Source organism: Anomalospiza imberbis, chromosome 5 (assembly GCF_031753505.1).
Source record: "Anomalospiza imberbis isolate Cuckoo-Finch-1a 21T00152 chromosome 5, ASM3175350v1, whole genome shotgun sequence".
Classification (NCBI taxonomy): domain Eukaryota; kingdom Metazoa; phylum Chordata; class Aves; order Passeriformes; family Viduidae; genus Anomalospiza; species Anomalospiza imberbis.
Window position 1 is genome coordinate 29,101,475 of NC_089685.1, and position 27,015 is coordinate 29,128,489.

The 27,015-nt window shown below is 38.8% G+C and overlaps 1 protein-coding gene across 3 annotated transcripts in view; it reads left to right on the forward strand.

Annotated features, from left to right (window-relative positions):
- Nucleotides 1–8,656: 8,656 nt before the first annotated feature.
- Nucleotides 8,657–27,015, forward strand: part of TMEM117 (transmembrane protein 117) — a 181,048-nt gene continuing 162,689 nt past the window's right edge. The window contains exons 1-2 of one of the 3 annotated variants that reach the window (XM_068190043.1): nucleotides 8,657–8,830; nucleotides 11,491–11,795. In XM_068190043.1, the coding sequence (XP_068046144.1) occupies nucleotides 11,519–11,795 (277 nt within the window). In that variant the 5' untranslated portion in view covers nucleotides 8,657–8,830; nucleotides 11,491–11,518. Of the gene's footprint in view, nucleotides 8,831–9,648; nucleotides 9,778–11,490; nucleotides 11,796–27,015 lie in introns of those variants that run through there. The other 2 variants (XM_068190042.1, XM_068190044.1) reach the window with 2 other exon arrangements.

Sequence of the window (27,015 nt, forward strand, 5' to 3'; positions counted from 1 at the left end):
TTCCACTCCATTTGATTTGCTAGCTTTTTCTCCAAGATAAAGAAAATATGCTTGGGACTGTTTCAGTTGCATTTGGATGATCATACTGACAGCCCAGCACATGGTGGCATGAGAGCCACCAAACACAATACAATTTAGATTTAGAGTAGATCTTATCTGCCAAGATTGTTAATTACCTCCTGCAGGGGTGGCTTGTCTGGCCAGTAGTCATGTCTAAACATAGAGTATTTAAAGTTTTTATGACCTAATGAGCTGGTAGATAGCTTTGAGTACTCTGAAAAGCAGTAATTTTCTCAAAGATTTCCTCACTCAAATGTTCCTGTTATTACAAATATATAAAAAACAATACCAAGGCATATACAATGATTAGGTGAAAATGCATATTACAAAAATTAGAGATTATGCTTCTGTTTTTCCTAACATTATGTGGAGGATACAATAATCCTATTGAAATATTTAAGAATTCTCTCACTGACTTTGGTACAAACAGGATCTACAAGTAGGAAGTATGTGAAATGCTTTTAGTGGCAGATGATCTAGGCTGATAAACTGGTGCAGCACTAGTATGGACCCAGTAATTTTCCTAGTGAACTCAAAAGAGACATGCTGGGCAACATTCCTTTCATGCCCATTTCCACTTTCTTTTATTATTTACTTTAGATGAGTGCATTGAGTCATTATAAAATAGTATCAGCTCAGACATCATCACTGTGATGATTTGTGCAATTGTTTATCTTGTTTTCCATTACTTTAGGGATGGCAGCTCCTCTCTTGATAGGGTACAGTTAGTACAAACTAATTCCAGAGGAAGCAAACACAGCTCTGGCCAAGGCATTGTTTGCACTTGATGCTGAAGACAGAGTCCCAAGTCACTTCCTTTCTTAATTAGTGTTGCAGAGTCTCTGGGCCTTGCTGAGAGTTTGTAACCTAGGAGTGTCGATATTTCAAAGTTTTTGTCATTTTTCTTATATTTTCTTTGACATTTTGCCTAGCCTTTCTGAGCTCCCAGATTCCTGCCTGTTTCTCCATTATATGTATGGCTATGATGTAACATAGAATCATAGAATATTTTGGGTTGGCAGGGACCCTTAAGGTCACCTAGTCCAACCTCCTGCAATGGGCAGAAACATCCTCAACTATATCAAGTTGCTCAGAGCACCATCCAACCTGACCTTGAATGTTACCAGGAGTGGGGCATCTTCTGCCTCTCTGGATAATCTTTTCCAGTGTTTTACCACCCTCACTGTAGAAAATGTCTTCATTATATCTAGTCTGAAATGACTGTCTTTTAGTTTAAAACCATTATCTCTTTTCCTTTCACTACAGGCCTAAAAAGACTGTTCTCATCTTTCTTATAAACACCCTTTCAGTATTGAAAAACTGCAAGAAGTCTTCTCCACAACCCCTACACTCTCAGCCTTTTCTCTTAAGAGAGGTGTTCTATCCCTCTGATTATTTTTATTACCCTACTCTGGACTCTCTTCAACAGGTCCATGTTTTTCCTGTGCTGAGGACTCCAGAAAGGGATGCAGTGCTTCAGGTGGAATCTCATCAGAGCTCAGTAGGGGTAAAAATCACCTCCCTCAACCTGCTGCCCACACTTCTTTTTATGTAGCCCAGAGTACAGTTTGTTTTCTGGGCTGCAAGCAGACATTGCTGGCTCATTACTATTTTATTTTCATCCACCAGTACCCTCAAATCCTTCTCAGCAGGACTCAATCCAGTAATCCTCCAGCCTTTATTGATTCCAGAGATTGCCCCAACCCAGGTGCAGGACTTTTCACTTGACCTTACTGGACCTCATGAGTTTCACATGGACTCACTTCTTAGCTTGTCCAGGTCCCTTTGGATGGCATCCCATCCTTCAGGGAAGTCAACTGCACCACTCAGTGTGTTGTCTGCAAACTTTCTGAGGGTGCGCTCCATCCCATTGTCTAGGTCACTGACTCAGAAGTAAGGAGTCCTAATACAGATCCTTTGAGGGACACCACTCATCACTGATCTCCATCCTGGCACTGAGACTTTGACCACTACTGTCTGGATGCAGCCATACAACAAATTTCAAACTGTTGTTAGATAATTCTACATTGTTATATAGGCATCATGAGGACAGCTAAGACCTGAGAAATGTCTCAGCTGAGGTGAAAGAATGGGAAGACCTGGGATGAAGGATTCCTCCTACTTGTGGGGTCCTACTTGCAGGATAAGAATTCAATCAGACAGGCTTTTCATGTGAGTCATGTAGAAGTGACACCCAATTTCTACCCATGAATTACTATATAAAAATAGTAGCAAGAAAACATGGGAAGTTTTATCCCAAAAGGATTTCATGAGGCCAGTTAGTTTGTTGTAGAAAGCACTTCTGAGATATGGTGGATCATTTCTGAGATGTTAGAGAAAAAAAATCTAACACAGATTCTTACTATGCAGTGCTTACTGTTTAAATAGACAGAAATGTGGAAGAAGGGTAGGAAAAAGAATTGCAGTGAAACCTGAAGTAGTTGCATTGTTCCCTTCTAGCACTATGACTGTTTTGTCTAGTTCAGATTGCTTTGTTAGTGCTCAGTTCCTTGCATTTAATTCCCAGCAGCATAAGACCCTCACAGGCACACACAAACTCCGATGTATGCTATGTCTCAGCATAAGCTGAAGGACTCCAGTACTTCATTTTAGTTCCAAAAGATTCTACAGTGCACTCAGTGCTCTTAGAAATAGAAGGAAATTGAGGATGAAAATACAAAGGATATTTTTACTCCACTGTACATTCTTACTTGTTCTCTCAGGCAATTATTCCAAGTGTGTGTCCATTTTCAATAGATTTCCAGTTGCTAAATAAATAATTACATTTATCATTGAATTTTTTTTGCATAACTATGCTTTTTCACAGTGCATTAGTGTGAGATAAAAATAACAGGCATTTACCACAGGCTGTTCTTTGGACATTGAAAAAACTCTATTTGCATAATAGATACTGCATATCCCTATAAAGGACAAGAAAAAGCTTAAAAGAAAGGTCACAAAACCTGGTCTTCTCATCACATCAAAACTAAAAATCAGACAGCAAAACCTCAACTCTCTAGACATAGCAGTGTATATATGATTCCCTTATTAATTTTCTTTAGACTATGATTGGCTTTCTCATATTTAGTATTGCTACACAATTCTTTTCAGTGAGATTATCGTTCTGATTCACCAAGTGCTACCATATGGACAGTCATATTCAAGTTGTCAGCAAGCATAGGTCACTTGTATTCCTGTATTCGATCCACTGCTTGGACCAGCCATGCTTTGAGCAGGACACCTGAAGGCGTCTGCTTTGGCAGCATCAGATTTTCTCTTCATTTATATTAGTGCAGTGTCTGGTTTGCCACAGCCTCTATTGAGACAGCCAACGAAGCAGCCAGTGCCTCATAACATTGCCTGCCCTGGCTGCATTTCTGTTCCCCCATTGCGGTCAGTCGTGCATGGCAATGCATGATGAGAGTCCTTCTATTGTAATAGATAGCATACACCAATTTCAGGTATGCAGAGATTTGAAAATAAAGTAATTGTTTGAGTTATCATACTATGAGCTTAAAAGAATACTTCTGCCAAGATGCAAAAAGTAATTCTCTCAAGATGTAAAATTTTTATGTCATGCTACACCTACTTTTGTTTTAACAGAAACAGGACCAAGATGCAGTAAATTAATATGACAACACAGTAAAGACTTCAGATTTTTTTATTTTACAGAGGCAATGAATTGTTGTACTGTAGTTATACACACTCTAGTTGTTCCTTGCACTTCAGAGGAGCATCATGAGGCACAGTATGTTGGAAACAGGACTTTTTTTGTCTTGTAGTTTTTTGTGAGGTTAAGAAATTTCCCCTCATTATTTATAATCAAATGTTTCTTTAGTATTGAGTAAACCTTTAGACTGAACAGCCCCAACTCTTTCAACCTGTCTTCATAGTAGAGATGTTCCAGCCCTCTGATCATCTTCCTTGCCTTTCTCTGGGCATTCTGCAGCAGATCTGTGTCCATCTCATGTTGGGGACCCCAGAGTAAGACACAATAGTCCAGGTGATGTCTCATGATAGTGGAGTAAAGGAGGAGAATCCCCTCCCTCACCCTGCTGCCCATGCTACTTTCTGTGTAGCCTAGGACACATTTTGCCTTCTGGGCTACAAGTGCACGTAGCCAGGTCATGTTGAGCTTCTTGTCCACCAGCACCTGTGTTTCTTTCCTGGGCACCTCTCAATGCATTCTCTGCCCAGCCTGTACCTTTGTTTCAGATTGCCCTGATCCAGGTGCAGGACCTTGTACTTGTTCTTGTTGAACTTCATGAGGTTTGAACAGACCCACCTCTTCAGCCAGATAAGGTCCCTCTGGATGTCATCCCTTTCGTCCAGTGTGTCAACCACAGCACAGATTGGCGTCCTTGGCAAACTTGCTGAGATGCATTCAATCCCATGTCACCAACAAATATGTTAAACATCACCTGTTCCACTACTGACCCCTGAGGAGTCCCTCATCAATGGTCTGTGCTTGGACATGGAGCCATTGACCACAGCTCTCGGAGTGCTACCATCCAGCAAAGTCCTTATCCACCAAATGGTCCATGCATCAAGAGTTCAGCAACATTAGAGCGTATTTTTTCTCTGACAGACCTTATGTTGCCTCTTACTGTTTTTCTGACCTTGTGTCTTCCAGCTTAGTTCCATTTTTCTGAAGTTTTCCTTTACCATTGCAACCAACTTGGACAGTGTGGTTAAAATAGAATATGTGTAAGGCTGAGCTCAGATTCCACTTTCTCTAGATTTGTGTTTTCTCTAAGTCTGTACATGGAGCTATCAGAGTAGCTGCAAGCTGATTATTCCTTTTTTTTTTTTTTCTAGTGCAGAAGTCACACGTAGTTGTTATATTTGCTGAAAGCATCCATATGGCCAGCAGATGTACTTAAAAGGTGTTTAATGAGTGGAGTAAATTCATTCAGTTCTCCTTTAGTGGTTTCATCAAGGCTAGGTGTATATTGCTGATCTGTTTGAAACCAGTATGGATGATCTGAAGTAGAATCATGCCTACTTGGAGTAAACTTGGTCTGGATGAACAGAAGTAAGTAATTAATTCAAATGTAAGTTTTGTCATGGGACTATCATCTTCAAAATTGTCAGTACATCTTCTGCTTCAATTTTGGTAATCCCTGTATCATTTGACTCTAGGACTGAGGTTCACCTTGACCATAAATAAAAGGTCATGTAAGGTTCTGGTTCTTCTACTGCTTTTAGGTTCCAAGTTCCACTGGTATTTTAAAGGTATCTATATATTAAATACATATCATAAATATCAAATAAATATCTATATATTAAATTCTGCTAAAAATTTTATTTTTGTGATTTAACCTATCAACGGTGATGAAACCATCCCTAACTTCCTCTTAGTAATCTAAAACCAAGTGGACAAAGATCAAAAAGTACATACTAATCACCCATATCCCAAGGTTCCACTAACATTTTTAGCTGGAGCATCGCTTATATTTCTTAAAATATATATCCGAATGCTTTTTTCACTTTTTTTTTTGCCTTAACATGTGTGTGTGCATGCGCACACACATGTGGTTGTTTTTATCCCTTTCACTCATTACAGCATTAACTTTCTTCTAGTTCTGTGAATTTTCCTCAGCATTTCAGCAGTTAGGAAGCAAATTTAATTATTAACATTTTTGTCTATCATGTCTTTAATTTATTTTTCTAATGACTCTTCCACCTGTCATTTAAAAAAAAAGTTTAATTTTAGTTCATGCAGTTTAGTATCCTTTCATATTATTGATTTAATGGAAAGTATTTCATGTTACATAATGTGAAAACACTGTTACTGTTTATGTTTTCCAAATATGCAGCAAAAACATTTCTGCTGTTCCATATTCTTTTACACAATTCTATTTTTTTCCCATCTAGTTGTAAAGCAGTATTAGTGTTTAACATATCATTGTCTCTGATTAACTTAGCATTCCTAATTTCCACAGGATGTATCTATTTGCCTTTTCTTTCTTCTAAGTTCTTATACTATTTAGTTCTTCAGTTATACACTAACTGTTGCCAGCTTTTGTGTGGTTTTATCTCCTTCATTTGTTTCATGTATTATTGTGCTGCTTTCTCTTCTTTTAGAAGATAGTAAGAAATGAGTTAGGGATGAGATAAGGAGTAAATTTGAAGTGGTATAGCTGAGACAGGTCATCATAATCATGAGTGTGAAATTCCAAAGCAGGGAGTGTTTTGTTTCAAGGATGTTTATACAGGTGTACTGGCTCTGCCTCAGAATTAAGTTGACTATCTTCATAGCAGTGAAGTTGTGCTGTGTTTTGTGTTTGTGACTAAAACAGTGTTGAAAACACGCCAGTGTTTGGGCTATTGGTCAGCAATGCTTGCACAGGATCAGGATTGTCTTGCTTTCCCATTCTGCCCACATTTCCATACCAGCAAGTAGGCATGAATTTGGGAGAGGATAGAACTGAGACAGCTGACCCTGTATAATCTGTAACATCATGCTCACTAATAAAACAGGCTAGAGGAAAAGTGTGAGATACGGGGTGTATTCAAAGCTGTTTATCAGAGACTGATGGTCTGCTTGTGGGCTTTGGTGAGTGGTTGCCTTAGCATATTTTTTTTAATCCTTACTTATTACATTTTATAATTCTCTTTTTTTTTTCTTTACTTATTAACCATCTTTATGTTGACCTACTGGTTTTCTTTCTTTTTCTCCTATTGTCTCCCCTGTCCCAGTAGGGAAAGAGGCAGGGGGAAGTGAGCTAGCAGCTGTGTAGGTGCTTACCTGCTGGACGTAAACCACAAGAGCAGGGTGGAAGAAAAATACGTTAAGAGCACAATCTCTGAGTAGTGGAGTTTTGAGATTTGAGGGAATGAAGTACGTTTAATGAGAAGCATGCCAGGGAAGAGGCATTTGTGCATCCACAGATGAAAGAAGGACAGAATGAGAAAATTGTGACTGTTTAACCTTGAGAAGAGGAGGCTCAAGGTAGAGGATCTTATTGATGTCTCTAAAAGCCTGATAGGAGGAGTAAAGATGGAGACAGACTCCTTGTGATGTCCAGTGAGGCACCATAGGCAATGGGCACAAACTGAAATACAAGAAGTTTCATATAATTTATTACAAAAAGATAACATTCTAGTTACAGACTATTATGCTGAAGGCTGATTCCTCATATCTGAGTGTAAAATGACACTCAGACAAAAATTGATACTGTAATCAATTAGTAGTATCAATATATGGTTAGTTCAATACTTACAGCTCTGCTGGAAATTGGGTGTAAAATGACAGCCTTTACACAAGTGCTATTTTATAGCAGAGGTGCTGATAGATTAGTTTAATTCACAAGTATCAAAACTAACATTTCAAGATGACTCACTGTCCTGATTCAGCCTGCTTTTTAGGTTCAACTTACTGGTTTTACTTCTGACTTTTTCATTTGCCGACCGTTTTGTAGGTAAGAGTTTGTTTATTTTCTTTAGTTGCAGGCAGTCCCTGGCTTTCAGTGAGCAGGCCTGATTAGTCTTGTCTACTGGGATTGTTTGTTAATTGTTGCTATTCAGGTGTGTATTTCATCAAGGAAATCTTGATTGCTTGGTTAAAAAGAAGAAATAGGAGCAGTCCAACTTTTATTATATGTGAGTGAAACACTACACTTTTAAAAAGTATGTCAGCTTCCTCTTAAAACAGCAAATGCAACATGAAATCTGGGGGAGATACATGGAACACTTATGCTTTCAGTTACTTTAATAGAAAAGTAGATATAGTAGTAGATTTTTAGTAGATTTTTAGAAAAGTAGATTTTAGTAACTTAGTGACTTCAAAAACCTGCTCACTGATTTACTATCTGAAAAAAATATTCATGGATGCTTTGTAGTAGCGTGGGTTTCAATCTGAGCTGAAGAGAATATTTTTTGGTGTGTAGGTGCTTGAAGAGTGTGATCTCTTTGTAGTGCATGCTGCCTCCCTCTCTGTGGATTCTCATTAGCTGAACATAAGGAGACAGAGTTCTGCAAGCGCGGCAGTACACACAGAACTGTTGCATGAACAGGCAGTGCTTTTCACTGTATTTCTGTACTCTCACTTTGCACATGATGATTTTTCTTTTTGAATTTTCTTTTTACTGCAAAGATAGTTTGGGGTGTGTTAATGTGAAATACTGAATACTGCATCTTTCTACATAAAATCGAGGGTCTCAGACTATTCCACTGAGGAAGATAATGTGGTGATCATGTTAGACATCTTCAATAGCAGTTACGTTTATTTACAAAAATACATAATACTGTATTGCCAGAAGTACAGAAGGGGTTCACAAGTCTTCTACTGATTGTTCTGGTTGTGCTGGTCTTTTGAAACGTGACTCTTCTAAAATACCCTTCCACATTCCTTGGTGGATCTCCACCACATTCCTGTCTACCTTGGCCTGATGCAGCCATATGTCTGACGCCAAATTTCAGATACCCACTCCAATGGAGTTACCTGACTTTTCCCAGCAATATATTGTGTTTAGCAACTTCAAGTTTGTTTTATCTGTCTTCAGCAATGACCAGAACTGATACATACTGCATTAAAACCCAGTCATAATGCAATGCTAAGAGCATCCTGTAAACGTTTTCCTGGGATGTCAGCAATACCAGCACACTGGCACTAGGGACCACATCCCACATTAAAAGGCTTTGGTTGACAATCCGGCTGAAGTGCAACGTCAACAACTCTGGCAGGCTGCACAGGGGCATTTTGCCCGACACAGTGACCATACAGACTGGGTGTGCACCCTGGAGCCTCAGCATACCCCCTTCCCAAGTAAGTAGATTGGGTGTAGACCTTCTTCCCCTCCCAAATATGAGGGTTTTCATAGCACGTCCTGCGTGATCTGGCTGTTACTGCCAGCCCTGTGCTTTTGCTTTCGGATAATAAATATCCAGTTTTGCTCGCCTGTCTCCCGTGTTTGTAAATTTGCATAATCCTGGAATCTGACCGATGGGAATTGAGTGCTGTTCGGGTTTCGTTCACCTAGCCGGCAGGACTAGCCCCCGTGGCTCCCCGGCCACCCTTTCCCGAGGTGAATAAAGACACCCGCGGCACACCGGGCACGTTTCGGGTCCTTGCTGGCAGACTCCGGGGGAGGGGCGGGCACGGCCGGGCACGGGCGCCGGGGGCGCTGGGGGCGCCGGGACCCTGCCGCAGCGGCGCCGCCCGCTGCCGCCGCGGCTGCGGCACTGCCGGTGCCGCTCGCCCGCGCTCGGGAGCCGAGCGGAGCGGAGAGGAGGAGCGCAGCCGCCGCTGCCGCCGCCGCCGCCGCCGCCGCAGCCGCTGCCTCCCCGCGGCGGCCGGGGGGCGGGACGCCGCGGCAGCCAGCGCCGCTGTCAGCGCCCGAGGGGCTGGGGGGCCCTGCCGGCCGCGGGCAGCGGAGCGGGGCCGCCCGCCGCCGAGAGCCGCACCGGGGCGGGCGCCGAGCCGCGCCGCAGCAGCAGCAGCAGCAGCAGCAGCAGCAGCAGCGCGCCCGCGGCGCCGGATCCCCCGTCGCGGTGAGTGCAGCGGGCGCCGGGCGGCCCGGGGCGGCGGCGCTGCGGGGGCCCGTGGCCCGGTGCCCGGCGGGGCGGCGGCGGCCGCAGCCGCCGCGCCGGGGGAGGTGGCCGCGGGTGCCCGGGTCTGCGCCGGGGCCAGGGGGAAATGGGTCGATTTAACAGGTTGCGACGGGCGTGTGGTCCGCGGCGCTCTTGGCACCCGCGTTTTCGGCGTTGAGGTAGGTAGGAGCAGGATTTTTGTTAGCAGTTTGTCACTGCTGCTGTTGCTAATACTGGCTTCCGATGCTATAAAACGCTTCCTAAGAAGCCGCGTCTTCAGCTGGGTGTTTGACAACTCTCGGGTATCCGGCAGCTGTCAAAAATACCAGGACGTGTAGTTGTTTTTCTCCATTCGGGCTTTAAGATGGTTCATACACATAAGGGAATACCAAAAGTTTTCTTAACGGTAACAGAACGAAAAGAGAACAAGAAGTTCTCTTGTAAGGATTTTGGGCATCCTTATGGCCCTAAAGGCAGTTTAATCTTCCCAGAGTGATATTTTCTTAGGCAGCGACCCTTACTTTAAATCACATTTTTTTCATAAAGTTTTTGAAGGACCGACACTTCCTCGTGCCAGCTTTTTAACTCTGTAATGTGGTATTTTTTTCTTTTTCCTATGTTATTCATGCATAATGGGGCATTATTCCTTTCTTTTATTTTCTGAATGCATTGTCTGAATCTATCGAGAGGTTCTTTTATCCTTTTCATTTATTAGGTACAGGATTCTTTGCAATTTTACAAATATAAATTGGGTTATGGAGTTAAATAATTTTGGGATTAGCTAAGGGGAGACATTGAAATTCATGCCATTTCTAAGTTTGCAAGTCCTAAGTTAGAAGTCCAGGAAGGGATGAGTAATTGATAGGGGGTTTAGGTCTTTTGTGGGCTGGTTTTTGTTTGTTTTGGTTTTTTGCTGCAGGCCATATGACATTTGCAAAAATTTGCCACTGCATCCTTCAAGGATCATGCTGTAATAAACAAGCAATATTACTAGACACATTTTTTTCTTCCTACACACTGTGTCGCTTGAATAATTTTGGTGTTCTACAACACAAAGGCCTTGTATCTTTGTGCATACAAAGTGGTTGAAGAGGATGAAACAACTAATTGGTTGTGAGTAAAAGAAAAAGAAATCAAATGGCAAACAACTAAAATGCTCCATGCTCAGCTGCATTTTTCTACAGCAGTACTTAATAAGTAGGCAGGTTTCAAAATACAGTTTTTGTATTCATACAGAACAGTCTTTTTTCAGGCTATTTTATTTTATGGTTTTGAAAATATAGGTGTACTCCCTGAAGTCAATGAAAAGATTTATACAGGCTTGCCTGACTTGCAAGAATTAATTCTAGAAACTTTTCCAAGATGTTATTCTTTCATATGAGCACATGTTTCTGAAGTTTCTGGGTCATATGCTTTTAAGCTTCCAGTAGAAGACCTCTGGACTTCTGGGCTGGTTGCGTCCTTCTCAATCATGGAAAAAGATTCCATTTAGGCTTAGCATAAACCTTTGTGACATCTGTGTTGTATTTATATGTGTGGCTGGAAAGGCAGTCTGTGTTTTAAGTAGCCTGCCATGTTCTCATATTCATTCTTTTCATGCCCCATTATGGAGGAGGCACATGAAGTATAGTTATTTGAGACTGAAAATCTTGTGCTACAATGTATATATGTTTGGTTGTTGTTTTTACATTGGAATAGGGAGAAATTTCAGTTTTTCCTGTGCCTGGATCTAACAATATCTTTTGATTGAAACTTTCATTTCTAGTCAAGTCTAAGGTGTTATAAACTACTGATGACAAGGTTGCTATGATTTGATTTTTCTAATGTGCGAGTCTCTCCTAAACTCTGAGAATTTGGGGTATATATAACGTTATGCATTTTTATCTTTACATACAGGCAAAACCCGGTTCTTCAGTATCTGAGGATGGATAAAGACTTCCGCTACTACTTCCAGCACCCATGGTCTCGCTTAGTTGTGGCTTACTTAGTGATCTTCTTTAACTTCTTAATATTTGCTGAGGACCCAGTATCTCACAGCCAGACAGAAGCCAATGTTATTGTTGTTGGTAATTGTTTCTCCTTTGTAACAAATAAATACCCTGAAGGAGGAGGCTGGAGATTTTTGAAGGTGTTTCTGTGGCTCCTTGCCATTCTCACAGGACTTATAGCTGGGAAATTTCTCTTCCATCAGCGTTTATTTGGTAAGTTAAAAGATGCATCTGCTGACTTCCTGGTAATGGCTTTCTGACTTTTCTGTTTAGCTTTCTACTTGTGGCAATTTAGTAAACTTTGCTTTTACTCGTTTCTATTAGTTAGATCTGTATAGAACTCAGTACATCAAAGCTTACACTGTCACGGAAACTAATGCCATAGCATAACTCTCAATGATTTCAGTCAAAAAAAGATAAAAATAGTGAAAGCTGACATGTTTTAAATACTTGGGAGGTCAGTAACTTTCAGTTTTTCTATGTTACAAATGGACTTTTTTGCACCTTCAGACCAGTTTTTAGGTCTTATTATGTAACTTTCTCAGCAATTTGAAGAAAAGGAGTTCTTCCTTGCGGCAGCAAGTGTCAAAAGACACTTAGGTGGGAGCAGAGGCTCTTGTAAGTATTAGCAGAGCTGTGCTGAAGAGCTCCCACGTGAAAATAGAGAGGTAGGACCTGTCTGATCAAATCATTTCACTGATTTGATCTCTAGTACAAGATCAAATCAGTAAAATGGAAAGGTGGGATATGGGGAAAAACATGACAGTAAATGTTTCCATCCACAAGCTATGACTTAACTGAGGAGCGTACTGTACATAGGCTAACTGAAAGGGATGAAATGGCCCTGGAATAAATTCTGAGACTGAGAACTTAGATGTAAATATATAGAGATAGAAAAATATCCATTATTGCCTTAACTTATGTGTAGAGAATGTGCATCTGAAGGCTCAAGGCTGTCTCTATGTTCTACAGATAACTAGAAATCTTCAGTAGAAAAGATTTCTTTATTTCTGCCCATTGCACTATTCTTTGAAACATCTGTCTCTGGGTGTGTTGCTGCTGGTCTAGATGGACAACCCCCATATTATACTGATAACACTGCAGGATGGATGGTTTCTGGAACACCTCAAAGCACATGAGCAATAGGCCATTTCTTTAGTCTGTCTCATTCTATTAAGATCAAGAGAGAGCCACTATTGTTTTAATAAATCAAATGTAAAGCTGTTGGGTTGAGGAATGAACAAGCAAAGCCACATTAAGTGACTTTTAATACAGACTCCTCTTGAAGCAGTTATTCTGAAAAATAATTAAGCATCATGAAGACTATTCAGCTATTTTACCATAGTGTAATGGTAAATGTAAAATGTTCCCATAAAGAGGACATTTTACCTGGAACAAGGGCTACCACAAGAATGCTTTCAATTCCGGCTTCCCCAGTTGAGAAATGATTTTGTTAAACTGAGGATGTTTAAGGAAAAGTGATGAAACTGATGATAAATTTAGAAAATTAGCCTGATAGTGAGAGGATTGAGAGGATAAAGGGAAGATTAGAGAGTGACTTGCTCAAATTTGAAGGGCAACTTTTGGTTCAGCATATATAATGCAGGGTCCAGTGCTTGGAAGTGGCAAATAGCCAGCATTTTTTTTAATCTGGAAGGCTAGACAATCAGTGGAACAAGTTTTTATAGGATATGACCTCATCAAGACATGAATTTTTCTTTTTGAAAACACATTTTTCTGACTACTGAGTCATTATCTTCTATCTAGGCAGGTTATTATGATAATTTCTTCAGGATTTGTAAGTGAATATCATATGTAGCTAAACATAAATTTTAAAGTGGCTTGATTCAGTCTTACTGCCAAACAGGGAAGGTCTGTCCAGCCTTCAGTGTCTACTGCTTTGTGCCTCTGTGCAGTTGCTCAGTGAAACAGGATAGGGAACTTACCCATATGAGCAGCACCCATCTTTTATTTCTGTAAGGATCACATGTCTGACCATACTGATGTTTGTGGCAGCACTAAGAGGGAGTCAGCATTGAGAGGAGACTAATGGGGAAAAAATTCCTAACCCTGAAGGCAGTGCTGGTTTATGGATATTTGTGGTTGTGGTCTGGGCAAGCAACATGGGCATAGGTACAATCTGATTTGAGGCTAGCTGCTGCACATTGAGTTTCATGGCAATTTCAGCCAATGTAGATCTGTCACAACCCCACCCTCCTAATGCCAGCCACATAATTTTGAGCCAGTGCTGCTGTTGATGTGACAGTGCAGCAAGCCAGCTCAGGCAGCCAGTCTCATGGAAAATCAGTTGCTTCTGCTGTCATCTACAGCAGCTCCTTGAACTGATGTGATCGCTTGAGTGCCAGTGCTGATGGAATGGCCAAGGACTGTGCAGCCAAGATAGCTGGGGGCTGTGGCAGCCGTACCTTGTGTTGGCTCGAGTGCCGTGGGACTGCACCCACACAGTGTGGCGGTGGAAGTGTGCTGCTGCTTGTGATACACTGCGAGCAGATGGCAGGCAGTGGGACTGAAGAGCTGACTGAATTGCTGACTGATGTGGCTGTGTAGCTGGTGTGGATAGACATTTCTGTGATGGGAATGTGAGTTTACAGCTTCAGGTATCTTTGTGTCTCCAAGAGATTTGTACAGCCCATGCTGAAATATTTTCTGCCTGTTATTCGCTACTACTTTAATGACTTCATTGCCTAGAAATCACTCCTTTTATTGAGATCCTCATTGAGTATGTCCTCTGGATCTCCTGGCATCAAACAGTTAATGAATTCACCCCTTTATTGTTTTTAATTTTTCTAGTCTATTTCTTTAAGAAGCTGCTACTTTTGTAATTTTTCTTTATTTAACTTTTAAAAAAAATGTATAATTGCTTAGGACCCCTCTGGTTTTAAATCCTATTTTGTTTTTCTTCTCTGCTAAACTCTGCAGAGGAAATTGTTTCTTGTGGTCTGTGTATAACTTCCTGCAGTCAGGAAACCAAATACCACCAATCAGTCTTCCCCTGTCAGGTCTTGGCTGACCATGCAGGCTGCAAATTGAAAATGAAAAGGATTAGTTTGCACATCTCACTTTAAATGAAGAAGAGAGGATTTTCTTTCTCTATGTCCTTTCTGCTTTTTTATTCCTTGTCTTCTGTATTTCTTGCTGCTGAGTTTACATAGGAACTAGGAAGATAGTGTAGCTGGAACTGTGTCATAATAGAGTTTACCGTCTGTGACAGTCATTGCCTGATAGCCATGACTGTCATGTACTAAAATAATAAAAGAAATACGTTCAAGCATCTTATGTGTCTAAAAGTGGAAGGAGACAGGTGCTGGAAACTTGATTTAGGCTTCATCACTCTGAGTTTAGAGAGAGATAAGGGAGTAAGTAAACTATACTGATAAGAAGTAGAAATTTCAGCTGGAGGACATAATGGAATGTTTTCTGTTGATAATATTTGTTGCAACCTTTGAGCAGTATTATCTTCAGGGAATCCTTGAAGACACTCCTCATGACTTAAAATAAGATTAGAAAACAATTACTTTTCTTGTTCATCAGTCAAGAAATAGCTTATTTCATTTGATAAACATTTCCCATGGAAAATAGCCCTTATCTAGTACATTTTTTATATATTCATGACATGTGGTCAGAACAAGCAGAATTTTAACATTGTCTTTTGGCTGTAATCCACTGTATTATTTTGATCCATCACTAAGAATATCTTCTGTTTGGTTAGGTATAGTGTTCTGCTGTGCTTTTAATTTTGCAATGGAAAGTGAAAGGTCATAGAAGAATATTGGGAGTTTGGGGAAGTAAAAAAAAATAAAGATACCTACCCCTGGTTTGTTTTTTCTTTCTGTATGAGATAATTACTTGAGATGAGGGAAAGTAGTAATTTCTTGCTTAATTTTCTGCTTTATTTAAACCAGAGAGAGCTTATAAACTGACCCATTTGATGACACTATGGATTTAAAAAATGCATTCAAATCTTGACTTAAAAGAAATTCCTAAATAAGCATTTGCCTGTTTTTCATATTGCTCCGTGGCATTGTATGGAAGATAGTACAGTGTTTGAGGTATAGAAAGTGTATATTTGAATTGGCACCTGCTCAGTTTATGCACAGTTGCTCTTCTGCACTACTTCAGACCTAAATTCTGAGTTCAGTATTTTTTTTTTCCCAAAGTTCAGGCTGTGCATTTTGCATCAATATAGATAAACATGATCATTATAAATCATTATCACTGAGCCCAGCACAATAGCTATTCTAATCTGTGCCCCTCTACTGTAAAAACTATGTGTTAGGGACAATACTGGAGCTATCTCTGGGTAAGAGAATAAGCTTAGGGACTAGAAAGGTATTAAAACTTTAAAAAAGCCTAGGGACTACACATGTAGAATTAAGTCTTCAATCTCAGTAGACTTCTAGCTGTATGCATAAATGGGCAGTATACTTGGAAAAATACCTTATTTTTTTCAGTCCAGCATTTTTGCTTTGACTGGTCCTTATATGTACTAATCCTTAGCTTATGCTGCATATTAGATACATCAGTTTTTAAAAACTTACTACAAAATGTACGTGTTTCTATTTGTCTGTTTTTCTGATTTTGAAGATGTATTAAAATCTGGTTAAAAGCCTGATTGCAGAGACTATGTTTGTATTGTATCTGTATTTGGATCAATTGCCAATGAGTGTTCTTAGATTTATACTTGTAAGTTCCTTTCTAAATGGTGTGGATGGAAAAACAAAGTATTTAATGTGTTACAAATAATTATAGGAAACAAGATATATATAGCTAAATCTGTATTTCTTAAAATGGAGGAATCATAATACAGCGAATAAATTAGAGCTGTTGTATAAATGTTTAATTTAATGGGTTTCTCTCTTACAAATGTTCACAGTATGCAGTTTGTTTAAAATTAAATGATAATGTGAGCTTTGTAGACACTGGGATAAATGAATAAAGCACTCATTATAGGAACTGCACTGAACTGTGGGTGCACACAAATGTTGCAGATTTTTTAATGGACAGTAGTGCCATGCTGGGAGTAATTTCATGATAGATGGTTTCAAACAAAATACCCACCCAGCTTTATGCAGTCTGAAAATGTTACTCTTTTTGTCAAACATCTTATCTGGAAGGCTCTAAAACATTATACAAATGTGTTAAAAGCAGACTTCAGTGTCTGCTTTTGTGCTGAATTTTAAGGGATGTATTAACTGAATGAAGATTGCTAGAAGAAATTAGGTAGATTGGGATTTAGTCAGAATGTTGGTGCACTACATGGGAAAAGTGGGTGTTAGGTAGTAGGATAAATTCATACAATATTACAAATATGATTAGTTAGTATCCTGATATATTAGGGGTCACATTAGTGTAAAATCTGGGCAGTGGTATTATGCTGGTGTTGGCATATCACTTTCATGGTGGTGCTTGTGAAATAGCTAGTGAGCCATGTGATCTGTTTTGCCAAAGAAGCTTCCCATAGGTTTGTTAAGATTTTCACATGCTTGTTCTTCAGCCAGATTGTTTCCCATTCTTGTTTGATGGTAGTGATAGGAACAGTTAGACCACCATCTGTAGAAACAAGTGGTGTGCATATAGCAATACTTGCATAAAATTCTAAGCTGATTGATAGAGCATATTCTTTTCTGTTGTCAGCTCTGTGTCTTACACTACACTAAGGACTGTCACTTAAAACCCAGCAACTTTGTTCCTGCTCTTTCTTTCCCATTGATGACTTCAGCTTAGTAGAAAACAACTAAGGTGATAACTGGTAAAAAAAAAAACCTGTTCAGTATTTTAATAACAATGACAAAGTTAATGCTGTTGAAGGTATTCAAGGTCTGCTGTGATTGCTTCACGGTCAATTCACCTCTTTTGTACCAGTAAAATGTTGAAGCAATACAATAAAATTATTTTGGTCTTACAAAATTTGTGCCAAGGGGCCAGTCTAACAGTTTGCTAATAATAATGCACAAATGACTGTGAGCAAGCATTTCTGAGAGCCAGAATTCTCAAATTTAAAAAAAAAAAAAAAAAAAAAAATAAAAAGGCAACATAAAAAGAAGAAGCTCTCAGCCAGCCACTGAATGAGTTGCAGGCTCATCAGATTCCAGCTCTGGCAAGCTGACAGTAATTCAGATCTCAGTTTATTTTAAACTTTACATCGTTCATGAGGGAGACCACAAGTGACCTTTCAAATATAAATGAAAAGCATGCAAGTGACCTCCTAATTTCTTCTCTTACTCTTATTTTTAGAAGAGCTATAACATCTCACTGCTTCCTCTTTTCACACTCAATGAGAAGACTGCTGTTGTCTGCACTTAGCCTTAGTTGTGGAATCAGTCTTTGGGTAGTAGATTATAGAGTTTAATTGGGGAAATACAGGCAATAGCTACAAAAAGATTATTCTCTCTTCAATGAAAGATTTGATTCTACTGGAGGTGCATATCCCCTTGCCCAAGCAGTAGCATAAGGGTGCAGGAAGAGCTACGTGTGTCAGATTTTCCATAATGGGAAAGCTCTAGATAATATTTATCATCCAGTGACTGAAAACTAAAAATAAGTTCATTGCTATTTCATATTGATGTGTCAAATCTGTGTTTTGATCTTTTTGACACAAGTTCCAGATTTTTCTTTCTTTTTGAAGTGATTTTGGGAGTGATTTTGGAGTGATGCCTGCTACTTATGGGAATGATATGTCTTCATTCCCCAATTTCCAGAAATAGAAGTAAGCTTATTCTTAGTAGATGCATCCTGATGGGCATAGTGCAGGTGCAACCTAGTGCAAGGGCAAATTTCATGTGTCATTATCGCATACAAGGAGGAGATGGAGAGGATATTAGTGTGGAACATCACCTTGCCATGTGCCTGCTGAAGAGTCCCTTGGAGAACATGATTTCCTTGGTCCCCTGAGGCTGTCAGTGGCATGAAGGTCCTTCACATACAAACTAACATTTCTCTCTGTGTGATTCTGCTGGGACTCCAAGCTAAATCCATCCTATGCACTCCCCAGCCTGTGCACTTGCCTTATAAAGTTTTTTTTTTAATATAAATATATATATATATAATTTTTTTTTAAATTCCAGAATGAAAAAAAAAAACCCTCAACATATTCTGGTCCTTAAAAAACTTTGAATATGTTAACAGGATATAAGAACTATTTAGCAAGTAGTTTTCTACAAATGTGGTATATACATTTCTCATAGATATTTTACATATGGCAAAAGTAAAAAGAATTTGTAAATGTTTTCACTAACCAGACTGGCTTTCAAGGAAGAGGGATCAGTAATTGTTCCCTATGACACAGGTAGGGCAGAAATGCAGGGTTTCTAAATGTAATTGCTGAGAAATGAGAGGCACATGCCCTAATTTCAGATGCTGGAATACAGAATTTTCTGCATTCCTCTTTTTCTCTTTCCATCAGAAGGGGCAATGCCCCTTTCTCCATTGAGTAACTCATGCCAGGGGTTGGCAGGAACAGCAGAAACTGTCATGCTTTGAGGATTCACACTATCCCTGCTGCCTTTATGTGGGAAAGGAGTCTCCCAGGAGCAGACTGAACATCTGAGTAGAGGTATCAGCAGAGCCTTGAATCCAGCTTTCATCTGCAGCACTGGGGTATGATCTTTTGAAGTGTCCAGCTGTGTAGGGCTTTTTAGGCTCACTTATGTACATGCCAAATAATATTTTCTATTTCTGGGACACTGATGTAATGTCTGTCTACTATGAAGCACACTTTCATTTAATAGTAAAGCAAAGAAGAAATTAAATCTGTACAAGATTCAGGTAAAGTCAAACATGCTAAACAAATAATAAAAAAAAAATTAGGGCAGTGAGGGAGTAAAGAGATGAGGCGAGATGGAGAAAAACATTCCTACAGAGTCACAGCAGCAACAATATTTAATTTTAACTAACTTAAGTAAAAGGCCTAAAGACTGAGAGACTGCAGTTTTAAATAACAAAACCTCAAGAATATCCTAGCTCTTTTGCTAATAGATGTAGGTGACAAAAAATATTAATCTTAATTCACACCTGACATTGTAATGTGCTAGAGGTATAGAAAAGGGAGAAGGAACTGAAAATTAATATTTTATAAGGAATGTCTGTGGAATTCCTGATCTGGGGAATTCAGGGCTTAGCACAATGTTCAATTTTGTGTCACTTTCATGCAGGAAATAAAAAAGTATTTACAAACAGTTTTCTCCATGATTGCCACTTTGCTTCATGTTATCCTTGAAAGGTTCCAGCTGAGATTACTTTGAAGTGGTTTGGGGCTTATATCCCATGAGCCTTATGTCTGTGGCAGCCAAAGGTGGAGCAATTTTTATCTAAATTAGAGGTCACTTTTGTATGACTTGTCTAAATTCAGAGAGTAAAACAGGAGTGCTGCTCTCTTGGGGATGCCTACAGATTTCCATCTCTTAGGCTGCAGATAAAAAGCAAACTTCTCTTGAGGCTGTGTTTCTGCTTGCCTTGCTGGGCATAAGGAGGTGCTCAGGGTCTCTGCAGAGCTCAGGCCATGCTGCCTGTGTGTACCCAGAGGTTATCAGAACGCCACGCTGGCCATCCAACTAAATCAGAACTTGGCTGAGGCTCATATAAGGTTGTGTATAAAAGATGAATTAGTGCATTATAATATATAATATTAGTGAATATTGCACTTGCAATATTTTGCAGAATGCTGTCCCTGTGGCTACAGAAGTGGTTGACAACCCCAAAACTCTATTAACTTTGTTTTACTACTCCTTTGCCCTCCTAGCAAAGGGGATGGAGAATGCAAAATTACTAACTATTTCAACAAACCTATTTTATAATGGCACCACCAAAACAAATGATGCAAAATTAGCTTTCATGTGTTAAAATCTTTGTAATACTTATTGCAGTTTTGGGCTGAAGTTTCCAAATTCTGAAAAATTTCTTCTGAAAAAAAAAAAAGTCAGGTTCTCTACTTTGATAATTCAAGAGTATATTTATAATGTTTACAGAGGCAAAAATTTAATAGCTATGACTTCTTTTAATCACCTGAAAATCTGAGGTTTTGCACTTGATATTTTTCACTCAATTGCAAAATTCAGATAAATGTCATGAAAATCTAAGTATGAATCTGTTTCATTCATATAGTTAGCTTCCACCAATGCACAAATATCCTGTAGTGATATGATATTAAGACCTGCTTGTTAATCTTAATTTGCTTTTCTAGAAATAACACATCCTTCATTTGTATTATGTACACTATATAGATTTGTCCAAAAAGGGTTATCTACTACATACAGATTGAAAGGACCACAGACAAGACAAAACTATCATAGCCACTATATTTAGTAGTAACTTAAAAAAAAATGGATTTTCAATCATTTGATACTATGTTATTTGCAAAAGTAATAAGGAAAAATAATATATTGCAAAAACTATGCTTACTAGGAATACTCTGGCTGGAGAAACTGTGTTAAAATAGTGAAACTGAAGAAAGTAATATTTCTATGGCAAATTAGCTTCGGAGCTGGTGTATAATGAAGACAAATTTTCATTACTAAGAAAACAAAAGGGTGGGTAGGTTACAAGTAGAGCATACAAAAATACTCTTTGAAGGTAACTTTATAAAAAGCTAGCAAACTATTAGGTCAGCAAGGAAAAGGGGAGGAGCAGAAAATACTGTAATTGAAAAAAATGTTTTAATTTTTTTCAATATATGCTTGTTTTTTCTCCTTTGTTTTTAAATGAATTATGAATTTAATAATAAAAATAGTGTACAGAAATATGCATTGCTATTCTTTATCTAGCATATTTAGCTCTCCTTATTTGGAGAACTGTTTAACTAGCTGCCATGTTCACTCAAGACCACTAGAAGGTGCTCCTCTGTTGAAAGATAATTATTTCTGTCTGAATTGCTGTTAAAAGCTAATTGTCCTCTGATAACTGTGGTTCTGGCCAATTGTTACACAGACTGTAATTGCAGCCACTACCCCTGCTATAAAACAGCTGGACCTCGTCTGCTATAACCATTATCACAGCTTGAAAATAACAGATTTGTTATCACTTATTCTCTGATAAATTAAAATCCCATCTGAGCAGGACTCTAGTTAGTTTTGCTGGAAGGTGAGGCGTGGAAGTTGTGGTGGAATTAACAATCATTTTGTAAAGTTAGGAATCACAGAATCATTTTGGTTGGAAAAGACTTTCATGATAATTGAGTCCAATCGTACACCTAACACCACCTAAACCCATTACTGGAGTAAGTTAAGGCAGAATGCATCCCTAATGAGAGTTTGTACACTTGTCTGAAGTCTGAAGGAAAGCCCAACATAAAAAGCAAACAAACAAAAAGAAATAAACAAAAAACTAAACGAAACCAAACAAAAAAAACCCAAACAAAGCTATGACAAACATACAGTCACTTGTTAGAAGTACAACTGCTAAATGTAAGACTGGTCCAAGTCTGGCAGAGTAATAATCAGCTTTCCTGTGTAAGATCTGTGCAGATTGCAGCACATACTACTTCTGACATAGGACTGGATTAACTGATTGTATCCTGTTTGGTGCTCAGACAGGTATTGATCTGGATGCATACACAGGTGCCAGTTGAGAAGTGTATAGCTTACAGAAAAGCAGTTTTCACTGAGTCTGGAAAGGCTCAGGTCTATGTGCATACCCCTGTACTCCCCTGTGGGCTAGAGACCATCTTTTTCATCACTGAAATGTGCTTCCTCTTGGTCCCACAAAACCAATTCCCCACTTTGTTTTGCACTAGAAACACAGATATTCTCAGTAGCCGCTGAGGTGCCTGTTTGTCCAATGTGAGATCTAGTCAGTCTACATAACAGAGAGCAGAGTTACAAATATTTATTGAAGACAAAAAATAAACCTCATGCTTAATCTGCTTTGTTTTCTTACTCAAAATTCTTTATAAACATTTATTTTAAATGTCCGTATAGTAGATACATTTTAAGCAATTCTATTTACTATTAAAAATAAGCTTGTGAATTGGCTTCAGGAGAAAAGAACAAACAGTATAGAAAAACCCGTGATTATTTTGACAGTTTGTTGCAGAGCACCAGTAAAGTGGCATTGAAGAACAGAGATTTCAGCACTTCCTTTCAGAATTCAGCATCAGCATTATAGAGGCTATAAATACTGCTATGTTTTTTTTATCTCCTATGAAGTTTGGATTCCAAAGAATTCAAAGAAGGAAAATGTAGTTTCTGGAGGCATAACATATATGGTGATAAAACATTTTGGCTCTAAAATTAAAAAAAAAATAAGGAAGATCATGAAATTGCTTACATAGGTTTGGGAGTTAAAAAATGCTAAAAATTCTAAAAGAATAAAGAGTGCAAAATATAATTAAATACTTACATGCTCTTTAACTAACTTTTTTTTTTATTATGCAGTGAGGCATTTAAAAAGAGAATTTTTTTTCCCACTAGGTTTGTAACCTGGGATTTAGTCACATAGAATTAAAAAATCTACACCTCGGGAACCAATGTGTTAGCATTTTCTATTGCTAATGTAGGGTTTTCAGTTACTTCCCCATTAAAAATGTTCTAAAACAGTACAGGAAATCAATATCTATTTTTACAGGTTTCCTTTTATCTGCATCAGCACATTGTCTAAATCTGAAGTAATAAAATCAGTAATAGTAAAGTCTAAAATTAAAATTATAGGCTAAATCTCTATAATGGAAATTGAGAGGCACAGGAAAATTAAGAATTAGGCTTGCCTACACACTAATTCTGGCACAGCTTTAGGTCTTCCCACATTATCTGCATTTTACAACTCTTCCAAATCAGCAGACTGAAGTATTGCTTCTAGGTAACAGCAATGACATGAATGTAAAGCAGAGATGTGGTGCCTTCAGGACCCCCCATGCAACATTTGATATGGCAGATGGCACTGACCATCACCGCCCGGCTCTTTCTTGCCTTTGGGTAATTCTTTAAGAAAAGAAAGTGTCAGCTCTTTCCTTGCAGCAGCAAAAGTCCATCCTCCTACTCTTGTTTTGGTTTTAAAAGATGAATGTGCATTATTTTGAACAATTCTTTTAGTCTTTGAGAAATAGCAAGAAATCTTTAAAGGTTATGTGGCATTTCTGGAATGGCATTTCTTTCTCTAAGGAAGGCAGAGTGCTATGCATTTCACCTGTGTGCACTCACCTGCAGTCTCTAGTTCAGATAAGGCCCTTGAGACCACCAAAATCAGGTGACAGGCAGCACAAGAAGCCCAGTGGAAAGACATCTGGCTGTAGACATCAGTCTTCTGACCAGTGTTGGCTGAACTGGTGGGAAACCCGAGATCATAAGCTCTCTTTGTTTTAGTACACCATGTTCTGTGTGAGGACATCAGTTTTCCAGCTGGATCAGTAGCTGAGACCTTGACTGTTACCTTTTGTGACATCAGGCTGCATTTTACCTTAGACTGCAAAAGCTGAGAGTTGCAGTGCTCCCTGATTAAGGTTCACCTTTCCCAGCTGGAGGAAGCCCCATCTATGCTGCGTCATGTGAATCGAGCTGGTAAGTGTCAACCGGGAGAAGTCCTGAAAAGAGAACTTGGGAGGGCTGTAGGTTTGATAGGTCCCTGCAAGAGACCAGCACATCCCACCATCTCTTGATTGCAGGCTCCAGGCAGAGCACAGGGAGACTTGGCCCCTCAGTCTTGGATGTCTCTCTAAAGCAGAAGCAGAGAGGATACATTTCCTCTTTCAAAGCAGATGATGGACTTAGCCATATCACCTGCCTCTGCTGTGGTTCCTCCAGCTGTAGAATCAGTCTAGGCATATTTTTTCTCCTGCCTAAAGAGATTTGACTTCCACAGATTAAAGCAATGTACAATAGTGAAGTATTTAAATAGCATTGTGGTAGTGTTATAGTTGTTTGCCAAGTGAGGTGATTCTGAGGCATAGCAAAGAAAATCTTTGATATCGGAATGCACTTATTTATGTATATTGAAGAGAAAACCAAACTTTAAGGAACATCAGAACATTTTTATTTTAAAAAGTAAGCTCCTGTCTTAATAACTAAACATTTCAGTAGTTTCTCTGTGAGATGAAAGTATTACAAAGAAAAATAGAGAATATAAAGATGCTTTCCTTAGCAACTTCTGGAAATTTGTAGCAAAATTTATCTCTTCAACTTAGAAATTTTTGGTTTAACAATTGTTGCTTACAAAACAATGCTGAATGTACAATAGTAAATGAGAAAGTTGTTTCTCTGAGAATAGCTGAGCATGTACATAAAAGGTCAAATCTTTCAGGCCATGGTCTATCTTGTGTTCATTGAATGTATTATGAAGATGTTAGAGTATCTAGACAAGGTATGCAAAAGCTACCTCGACCTTGCAGGCAGTTTTGTAGGCTAATGCATTATTACAATATACTATAATGTCTTCAAACTCAAAATAGTTAGGTATTTAACTGGATACCATGTCCTCAGATTAAATCCAAACAAGATCAGTGAGAAACCAATATTACAACATATTTGTCATAGTAGAAGATGTTTACTTTGGCTCTTGGCTGTTTAGTTTATTGTTCACTTACTGTAGCAAAGTGGAACAAACATATAATTTTATTTATGTCATTCTATCCAGGTAATAATATAATAAAACATTTTAGGAGCATGTATTTCAAAGTAAAAGTATAAGCAAGTAAATATGAACAGATGTCTTGTGCCTTTTAACTCTTACTTTGCAGAAAATCTTTGGTTTCAATCAGGGCAACAAGCGCATTAGATTAGCCTAGTTGAATAAAAACGCTTTTAAAAAGTGTTTAATTGATCATATAACCATTTATAATCAGGAAACAAATGTCTAGAACCCTTATCAGCTACTAGATTATATTCACTGCTGAGTATCATGAGAAACAGGAATATCTAGGAGTAAGAGATGGAAGGATGTATTTTTAAAGATTATGCAGTGCTTTTAGACTCAGCCCAGGACAAAAGCATGTTGTTTGAGATGTCCAGGCTGGGAGAACAGGCAACAGAGGCACAGTGGCACAGATGTGTTTTGTAGTGATGCCCTTATCTGCCTTTTTTCCTTCTGTTCTTCATTATTCAGGGTTGGTTGAGACTAATTTTTCTAGAAGCATGAGGTTGTTACTTCTCTTTTTTCCCCCCTTTTTCTCTTATGTGTGTGAGCATCTTGTGACCTCTGTTATAGATGGTTTTATTGATAGATAATTAATGAGCTTTATAGAACTTGTGGACACAGACAATGGAGGCAAACAGACATGGAGGCATATTTCCAATAGACAAATTAAAAAAAAAAGAATGTTTTTCTTTTAAAGTAAGAAAAATTGAAATATTAAGAAATATCAAAGGAAAGAAGCAGTACTTAGAATGAGGTAAGTACACATAGGCATGCAATTCTTCTGTTGGATTTTGTGAGTGTAATAGTGCATCCCAACACTTGTAAAGTGTTTCAGATTCTCAGAACCGGATTCTTTTCTTGTCACAGTTACAGACAGTTAAAAAAAATTTTCTAGATTTTATACGTATATATTTAGTCAATACAATTGAAACGGAACAAGAGAGATTGAACACCCATGTAAAAAAGATTATTTTTCTAATACATACAAGGAGAAAATTATATTAAAACTGTGGAAATTAAAGAATTAAGACTGTACAAAGTATATTAAAATAATTTTGTCATCAGTAACTTTGAAAATAAAGTTAATGTGCTCACTGATACATAGGCTTTCATAATTAACAAGGTAATGTGTGGAACTTGGCACAAAAACAAGTCAGCAGGTGGCTGATTATTGGAACATGATTATTTTGCCCATACAGTGTGATGAAAGAACACATATTTAATGACTCTTGAAGGTGGATGTTCTGATGACTGTTGTGCTGGTTGAATGACTAAAATGTATTGTAGTCTAATTATCTTGGGCTGTCCTGAAACTGTGATGCTAAGACCCCAAAGCAGCAGAAGCATTCTATGTAGAGGCATATCTTGCCCTTCTTGCAGCTTGGCCACTGTTTTATTTCAGAGCTTTTCCAGTGCAGACTTCTCCCTGTTGAGGAGTTCAGAGTTTGTGGCAGAACGCGGGCTCCCCTGAAGCAGAGCACTAATAACAAACAACTGTAGTTGCCCGAGGTTTGGGGGGAGCCCCTGCTGCCTGGGAGAAGACTTAGCGCAGCTCTCTAATCCATGCTTGTTTATCTCATGAGCAGATTCATTGCAGCTCTGACTATCCTCAGGGACTTTATCTTACTATTTATTTTTTGTTTGTTTGTTTTTGGAAATGTGCTGCACTTTCCTGGGTTAATGAGGTTCCACTGCCAGTGGAGCTCCAGAGCAAGCAGCATTAAAATGAAGTACTTTTAGAAAGACTCTCTGCAAATGCTCAAGCAGTTCAGCTGGAGGCATTCTGACAGTTATTAATTGCACAATCACAATCACAGCAGCACTTACAAACAGAAGAAGAAATAATTAACAGAAA